General features: G+C 59.7%; 1 protein-coding gene across 1 annotated transcript; it reads left to right on the top strand.

Annotated features, from left to right (window-relative positions):
• The first annotated feature begins 629 nt into the window (after positions 1 to 629).
• EN2 (engrailed homeobox 2) lies at positions 630 to 8,377 on the top strand. The gene is made up of 2 exons (XM_017345540.3): positions 630 to 2,140; positions 5,433 to 8,377. Exons 1-2 carry the CDS (start codon positions 1,432 to 1,434, stop codon positions 5,747 to 5,749), a joined length of 1,026 nt encoding a protein of 341 aa, XP_017201029.3. The 5' UTR covers positions 630 to 1,431; the 3' UTR covers positions 5,750 to 8,377.
• The last annotated feature ends 344 nt before the right edge of the window (positions 8,378 to 8,721 follow it).

Genomic DNA, 8,721 nt, shown 5'->3' with positions numbered 1-8,721 from the left:
CATGCACGCACACTTTGCACACTTACAATAAGTGTCTACAGGCGGGGTGTCCTGCGCGCGCACCAGCTCTGCGGGTAAGACAGGAAGCTGCCGCGAAACCAAAGTCAAGTGTAAGTGACAATTTTCCTCTCCACCAGCAAGGAAAGCGGTCTACAAAAGTCCCTTTGTATCCCGGCAGCTCATTTAATATTATTTATGCATTTGTGCAAGGAATTGTGGGATTTCTCCCCACGGTAAACAATATGGAAATGTTAAAAATAGCAATCTTCCAGCGCGTGTGTCCCCCTAAGCACAGCAGGGGGACCCGGCAGGGCTATCGCTGGGGTTCTCAGCTCCCCGGGAGGAAAAGCCACGGAGAAAGCGGGAGCCAGCGCAGAGGAGCGGCGGACGTGACTGCGGTTTTACTAGGTTCGGGGGCTCGGGCACCCGGAGCCCAGGCCGCGGCCGCTTTAAGGGGGGGAGGGGCGGCGGCGGCGGGGGAGGGGCGGCGGGCCGCTCCTGTCACCAGCGGCGGCCGGCGCGTCACGTGGGCGCGCGGCGCGGCGGCCATTGGCCCGAGGCACGTGTCCAGGAGACCGGCCCACGACGTCACTCGAGGGGGCTCTGTTAAAAATAAGAACAAAAATCCAGAGTGAAAGTGTCTCAGGTTGTGCTAAGTGGCCTGGAAATTTCCCCCAGTCCGCGCAGAGGCCGAGGCGGCGAGGGCGCGCAGACGGCGAGGGAGCGCGGGCGGCCCAGCCCGGCCCGGCCCGCGCCTCCCGCCCCTCACCCATGCGACTCGGGCCGCGGAGCTCGGCGGGGCTCGGCGGGGGCGCCCCGGCCCGCAGCGGGGCGGCGGCCGTGCGCACGGGGCCCCGAGGCCGGCCGAGCGCAGCGCGGGCCCGCGGGCCTCCATGTGCTTGCGGGCGGCGGCGGGCGCGCTGACCGCTCGCGCCCCGCACCCTCGAGGGCCTGCCGGGGCGCGCGGGCGGGGACGGCCGGAGCGGGCCCGGGCGGGCGTGAGCGCCGAGGAGCGCGCTGCCTGCATGCATGCAGCGTTAGCCCCGGGCTGCCGAGGCGGCCGTGCCGGAGCCGGAGGGAGCGGGACGCGGAGTCCGCGAGGCGCCCTGGGTCTCCGCTGGACCATTGTGACTTTGTAGAGCGCGGGTGTGCTGCAGACACGAGGACCTGACTCTTGAATCTCCCGTCGTCTGGGCGAGCGGGAGAAGACTCTTGGTATTTTCTGACCCAACTCGTGGATTCGAACGTGGCTCCGCTCCGAGCCCAGCCGGCGACTTGTTGGACCCCAGCCCTGGCCGCAGCCGCAGCGCTCGCGCTGGGAAGACTGTGCCGGGTGCTAACGCGGGAGTCTCCGTGTGCACGGCGTGCGGGCCCGAAGGCTGATTTGGAGGGGATCCCGGGAGAACCTATTTGGGATTTGCCGTGAACAGTATGGAGGAGAATGACCCGAAGTCCAGCGAAGCGGCGGCGGCGGCGGCGGCGGAGGGGCAGCGGCAGCCGGAGTCCAGCCCCGGCGGCGGCTCCGGGGGCGGCGGCGGCGGCGGCGGCAGCCCGGGCGACGCGGACACCGGCCGCCGGCGAGCGCTGATGCTGCCTGCGGTTCGGCAGGCACCAGGCAACCACCAGCATCCGCACCGCATCACCAACTTCTTCATCGACAACATCCTGCGGCCGGAGTTCGGCCGGCGCAAGGACGCGGGGACGTGCTGTGCGGGCTTGGGAGGAGGAAGAGGCAGCGCAGCCGGCGGCGAAGGCGGCGCGAGCGGCGCGGAGGGAGGAGGCGGCGGCGCGGGCGGCGCGGAGCAGCTCCTGGGATCTGGCGCGCGGGAGCCGCGGCAGAACCCGCCGTGTGCGCCTGGCGCGGGAGGGCCGCTCCCGGCCGGCGGCGGCGGCGGCGGCGACTCTCCGGGTGACGCCGAAGGCGGCTCCAAGACGCTCTCGCTGCACAGTGGCGCCAAGAAAGGCGGAGAGCCCGGGGGCCCCCTGGACGGGGCGCTCAAGGCTCGCGGCTTGGGCGGCGGCGACCTGTCGGTGAGCTCGGACTCGGACAGCTCGCAGGCCAGCGCCAACCTGGGCGCGCAGCCCATGCTCTGGCCGGCCTGGGTCTACTGCACGCGCTACTCCGACCGGCCTTCTTCAGGTGAGCCCAAGGGGACCCCCGCGTCCCTGCCCGGCGCGGGGAAGCCCGCGGGGCTGGGGGTAGGGCGGCGGGCGGCCTGGCGCAGGAACTTACCCAGAGGCGGAAGACCCCACGGCACCCACACGCACACTCACAGACACAAAGACTTACGCTCCGCGCACACACACACAGACGCTGGCCCGGTCGGCTGCCAGGAGGCGTGGGGGCAGAATGATCGCGGGAGTGTAGACTGCCTTTGGACCACAGAAACCGGGGCGCTTGCTCGCTCTCCCTTTTCCCCCCTCTTGTGGGCCATCTCCTTGCCGCCCTTAACCCATCCCTCCCTGACTGGAGTTTATTTGTTGGGAACGGGGCGGGCTAGAAGACAGCCCCGGAAGAGTCCACTCTCAGCCCCTTCGCCCCATCCTGCGATCCAGTCACCCAAGGGCGATGTGAGAAGAAAGGACCGGGCTCGCAGCCTTCGGAGCCCTGGGTCTGGGCTGGGGGAGGCTGTGGGGAGAAGGCGCGGAGGGAAGGGAAGCCAGCGAAGGCGCCCTTTTTCCCTTTGCTGGACTTCGGTTTAGAGAAGGGAGAAGGCTGTGCGCCCTGCAGCCGCCTTTTGCTAAGATTCCTTCCGGGCTGCCCAGGGTAGCAAGGAGGCCGCATCGGGAGGGGGTGTGTGCAGATGTTGGGTGCATTTTTTTTTTTCATAGATCTGGGGTTTTTAAAAGCTGGATCCGTGTTCTGGTGCAAACCCCCGGCTGCGTCACATTGCAGGGCTGCTGCTGGAAACCGCCATTAGGAGCGAGCTCCGTTGCTCCCCGAGCTGGCGTCGGACCCCTTTCTGACCCCCAACCCTCCTGTGCTTTTTTTTTTTTTTTTTTTTTTTTTTGCGGGGATCTTTACTGAAATCGTAGCACCACGAAGCCACCCCTCGGCCACGTTCACGCAGAAAGCTGTCTGTATGTGGATTTCTGATGAAATCCACATTTCTCCAGCGACATCAGAAATTTGCTCCATTGTTCTCGCCCCCCTCCTTTGTTAATATTTAATTAACATACAGGCTCACAAAGCCGGTGGGCGAGCAGCCGCAGCCCGGCTTTGTGCGGCTCGGGAGTCGGGACCGCGCCAGGCCCCAGCGCGCCCGCGGGAGGCCGGCAGCTCCAGCCGGCCCGACCCGAGTCGCTGGTCTTCCTGGGCTTAAAAGGAAAAAAAAAAAAAAGAAGAAGAAGAGGAAGATATCCCTCTAAAATCGCGGTGCCTGCCCTGGACGTTTGGGAAAGAAGGGACGGAGTTTTCCTGCGGAGGTTCGGTTTCTGTCTCCGAGTCTCTCAAGTCTTTGCCTTCTAAAAGGAAATCGAGAAAGGAAACTAAAAATTATGATGGGGGGCGGGGGACGGTTTCTTTTCGGAAAAGGGTGTGTTTCGAGGGCCCCGATTCGCGTATGCGCCAACCAGGGAGCTAGGACCGAGGGTGGCGGGCGTGCTCCGCCAGGGGAGGGAGGGAGGGAGCCTGAGAACCGCTCCGGGAGCACGAGGCTTCGCTCGCGTCCGCGTCCGAGCACGCGTGGGGCCGCCCGGCGCCTCTCCCACGGCCTCACGGCCCTCCGTGCTTACCCCTTCGCGCGTTCCCAGGAGGCTGGCCTGCTGTCCCGGGGTCCCCACTGCGCCATCCAAGCCAGGCCTGCTAGCGCTGAGCCGGCGCCTTGGGCGCTAGCGTCTGGGTGACTGACTGCTTGCGTGGGGGGTGGGGGGTGGGGGGAGGTGTGCGCGTGGGGGGTGGGTGTGCTTCAGAAACTGAAAGGCCGGGAGTGGGACCTGAACGGCCCTCGGCGGCCCTCTGCCGTGCGGGCAGCCCTCTTTCTGGGTGGACCTCACAGCTCGGTTGGCGGGAAGGGCGATGCAGCTCAGCACCACCACACCCCACCACGTTGCCCCCACCGGAGAGATCCCTCTGCCCTTCCCTGGCTGCAGGTCGGCCCCTAGGGTGGAGGTGGGGGTCCAGCTCTGTCCAGAGGCCTCCTATAAAGCTGCGGCCAGACTATCCCCAAAGTCGATTTGTGGGACTCACAGATGGAGAACCCCAGAGGCAGGGTCACTACTCCCCATCACTGGCCTGGGCAGCTGCTTCCCTACAGGGAGCCCTCCTGGGGTTGTTTCCTGACACCAGCACACTCCCTATCCTCTGCTCTCTTCCCACGGGTAGCTTAGTCCTAGCAGACCTTGGTCCTAAACCTGGGGCAACTCCCTGGGGGCGGGGTCAGCTGGGGGTAAGAAGTGTGAGCATCTTTGGGAAGGTCAGAAGGGTAGAGCTGCCCAAGGTCAGCTAGGCAGCTTCCAGAGAGAGCCTCTCATCTACAGTGTGTGGGGGAGGGTGCACCAGCCACCACTGTCAGTGCTGGTGCAGGGGCCGGCCCCCCACCCCTCGATAAAGGGAGCCAGGGAGACTTCCTGTGGGTGAACTGCCAGTGGCTGGGCGCTGCTCTCCCACCCAGGAGCGGATGGCTAAGCCCCATCCCATCCTGAAATGAAACAATGAACTTGGTGTGCATGGTGGGGGGGGGGGGCATGGGGTTCAAATCAGCAAGGGAAGTAGCTCTGGGCCTCGGGGTATCTCGGAGCCCCCTGCCTGACCCCCTGTGGTGTGTTCCCAGGTTCCTCCAGTGCCCCTGACTACCCTGCCTCCTTTCCCAATTCCCCCCCTCCCCCCCACACCCTTCACCTCTCTCCTGGTACAACACCCCTCCCTTGAGCTTCAGAAAAGGCTAGGAAAAAACACACCACAAAGTTTTGTTTTTTAAACATTTGTTTATTTATTTGAAAGGTAGAGCAACAGAGAGAAAGAAAGAGAGAAACCTTGCACCAATCGGTTCATTCCCCAAATACCCACAACAACCAGGCTGACACCAGCCAGGAGCCTGGAGCTCCATCCTGTATCCGGGTCTTCCAGCAGGGACCCAAACATGTGTGTCTTCAACTGCTCCCTCATTAGCGGGAAGCGGGGTTGCAAACACCGAATAGCTAGGACTCCAACCAGGGTTTGGGTGTCCCAAGCCCCAGTTGAACCTGCTGTGCCACAATGCCTGCCCAAGTTTGGAGAGTTTTCCTTTCTACACTCCCGGACCCTACACTCCTCCCCAAGGCCGAGAGAGCCACGCCCAGTCTCAAGTCCAGCCGGACTTCCTGCCGGTTCAGCCTTGAGTGGCCTTGGGCGAGTCACTTCCCGTCCGGAGTCTGCGCGCCCGGGTGGGTGACTCGAGATCGGCCTCGGCCGTGAGTGACCCGTATTCTTTCCGTCCACCTTGCCCGCCCAGGTCCCAGGTCCCGCAAACCAAAGAAGAAGAACCCGAACAAAGAGGACAAGCGGCCGCGCACGGCTTTCACAGCGGAACAGCTGCAGAGGCTCAAGGCGGAGTTCCAGACCAACAGGTACCTGACGGAGCAGCGGCGCCAGAGCCTGGCGCAAGAGCTGAGCCTCAACGAGTCGCAGATCAAGATCTGGTTCCAGAACAAGCGCGCCAAGATCAAGAAGGCAACGGGCAACAAGAACACGCTGGCCGTGCACCTCATGGCGCAGGGCCTGTACAACCACTCCACTACTGCCAAGGAGGGCAAGTCGGACAGCGAGTAGGGCGAGCCGGGCGGCGGGCGGGCGCAACAATGCAATAATTTAAAATCATAATAAATAAAGGGCCAGTGTATAAAGATGATACCAGCATTAATAGTGAAAATATCGTGTATTAGCTATGGTTCTGCAATATTCTATGTGTATATAATTTACAGGTGGTGTAAAATCCGAAATATCTGACTATAAAATATTTTTTGAGTTTTTTGTGTTTATGAGATTATGCTAATTTTATGATTTTTTTTCTGAAGGGGGCTGCTTAGGGTTTCATCTTTTTTTAATCCCCTAAGCTCCATGATGGGACATCGGACACTTTTTTTAATTATTATTTCAAAAGAAGAAAAAAAATTAAAACAACTTGCTGAAGTCCAAAGATTTTTATTGCTGCATTTCACACGACTGTGAACCGAATAAATAGCTCCTATTTGGTCTATGAGTTCTGCCACTTTGCTTGTGTAGGCTTGGTGAGGACAGCAGGAGGGACCCCCTGCACTCGCACAGGGTACCCCGCGGGGAGTGAGGACCTCCAGGGTCCTTGCCGTGTTTCCGGGGCTTGGCCATGAGAAGTGGCCGCCAGGGCCTGCCCCGCAAAGGCGGCCCCGCGCCGCCGGCGGCACAGGCCGCCGCCTGTCCTCGCTCACCTCCTGCCTCTCTGTCTCTCTCTCTCTCCCTGGTCCTCCTCGCTGAGGTCTGGCCCGCGCCTCCTTGCGTTCTCCTGTCCGCGTCTGTGTCGCTGTCGCCAGCCTCGCCGCAGCCCCACCATGAGCCGCCGGTGCACGGCTCCCGGGCCCTGGGCACCGCCTGGGCAGCGGCGGCATCTCGGGGCTGCAGGGCTGAGGGGCCTGTGCCGAAGCCCTAGAGCGGTGGGGCGATGCTCCTTCCCCCCAGGCCGCTCCCCAGTTCCCAGCGGCTCGGCTGGCGCCCCTGGAACCGGACCGCGGCCTGCTTCGGGGCTCGCAGAGGGCTCCGGCCACGGGAGTTGGCATCATCTTCCTTTCTTGTTTTCTTCCCTCTTTTTTTTCCTTTCTTTCTTTTACTCTTTTTTTTTTTTGAGTGGTCGCTTCTGCTACAGAGAACGTTCTCCCAAGTTAAGTATTTGTATTGTGCATACGTACAGAAGTATGCATGCATGCGGTACACACAGCCAGGCCTGTATGAGCCCACAGTTCTGGAACATGTGGCTGTCTTGACTTTCCAAGGAACTCAGAATCCTCCAGAAGGAAGAAAATCTGTAAATAATCATTTCTTATCACTTTTTTGTCTTTTCTTGTTTTTTTAAAAATATACATTTTATTTTTTGAAGGTGTGGTACAGTGTAAATTAAATATATTCAATATATCCCCCCACCAAGTACATATATATAAACAAACACATTATCTATATATATAAAACGTCCCACTGTCTTCTGTTTAGTGTACGGGGAAAAGTGTCCAGTTGTCCTCCTGGGCCAGAAGATGTGGCCATCGGTGAGCTGTCCTCCGAGGACGAAGGGTGAACTTCTCTCTTTGCCTTAAACCTCTTGATTTCACTGCGATAATAGTTTCACTTTGTACATAATAGTGTAAGCCTTTTAAAAAAAGGAAACTATAAAAAGCAAAAGTTGTAATTTAAAATTTCTGTGGATAACCATCTGCTGCTTTGGAAATCCAATGAAATGACATGCCTTTTTAGCAGGAAGCAAAGTTGATTTGGATTTTTTTTTTTTTAGTTTAAAAAAAAAACGTGCATTTTGCAGTTTCGGTATCAAATATTTATAATCTTATGAGAAATGAATGAATGTTTCTATTTACATCTGTGGCTATCAAAATTGTGAACACCCCACCCCTCCCCCTGCATTTTCGTGTGTTTGAAATTCTTGGAAGTTACGGTAAATAAAAAGAAACACCTCTTTATTACAAAACATCGGAGGTCCGAGGTCATAGTGATGAGTTTTTCTAAGCGTGTTGGAGCTCCGCAGAACGGCTGTGGCCAGTTTTCTACCCGCTCAGGTGCCAGGGCCCGCCTGCGGGGCCAGAGGTGGACTATTTAACAGACAAAACAAACAAAGAAATCTTCCAAACACAGTAACGCGTTGTGAGCGAAGAGCCGCCAGAATCATCTCAGTCCCATCTCCTCGCCAGAGGGAAGTTTTCTATTCGGTGGCCTGCATCTTTAAAATCCTGCCAAGTTCAACAGGTCGCCCCCCACCCCTCACCCAGCCTGGGCTCTGCTCTGGCGGGCACAGGGAGGCGCGCGCGCCCCGGGTGGGAGGATCTCTTACTAGACCTGAAACAAAGAGACCCTCCGCTCTTAAGGGGAGTTTCTATTTACCTTTTGTTGTTTTTACTCCCCAGAGCAAAAAAGAATCGCTGGATGAGGACATCCGGAGCAGGATGGTGGGGGGAAGGGGCTGGCTGTGCCCGCGCGTCCGGGAGGCCTCGGCCCTGGCGCGCCCTCGGTCGGGAAGTGCTGCGAGTGGGTGAGCGGGAACCTGCCACTTGCTGTGTTTCCAAACTTTTCTGGGTTTGAGGGGAAAAGAAAAGTTTTCCCCGTTCCAGGATCATCGGTGGTTGCTGGGGCGACCTTTGAGGCGTCTTCTTCCACGTCCGCCACTAGGCTGGTGGGATGGGCGACTCCGGGCCTCCGAGGGGCAGAGCCACAGAGGGTACGATGGGGCTGCTCCCTAGAACCGCACGACAGGTCGCGGGGGGGGGGGGGGGAGGCTGGCGGCGGAGGCCCCCCCCCCCAAGCGCCCCTGCCCTGTCCCCTGTCGGGGCACCTGGGAGCGCCTCATGGGGGTTCCCAAGGCAGAAGCTTCAGGGCACTCGCAGAAAAACAAAACAGAAATAACTGGGACAACTCCTACTACCCTACTGACCTTTTTCTAAATCCTAACGCCGAGAGGGAGCAATGCACAGCTGTGTAAGGTGATGAGCTCCCCATCCCCAGGGGCGGCGTCCAGAGAGAGATACTAGGCGCACCGCCGCATTGGAGAGGTG

This window comes from Oryctolagus cuniculus, chromosome 7 (assembly GCF_964237555.1).
Source record: "Oryctolagus cuniculus chromosome 7, mOryCun1.1, whole genome shotgun sequence".
NCBI classification, from domain to species: Eukaryota; Metazoa; Chordata; class Mammalia; order Lagomorpha; family Leporidae; genus Oryctolagus; species Oryctolagus cuniculus.
The sequence above is the reverse complement of the archived record's forward strand: the minus strand, read 5'-3'. Positions and strand labels throughout refer to the sequence as shown.

Coding starts and splice junctions, on each gene's coding strand:
- EN2 (XM_017345540.3), top strand. CDS start 1,432: ATGGAGGAGAATGACCCGAAGTCCAGCGAAGCGGCGGCGGCGGCGGCG. Junction 2,141..5,432: donor CTCCGACCGGCCTTCTTCAG/GTGAGCCCAAGG, acceptor TTGCCCGCCCAG/GTCCCAGGTCCCGCAAACCA.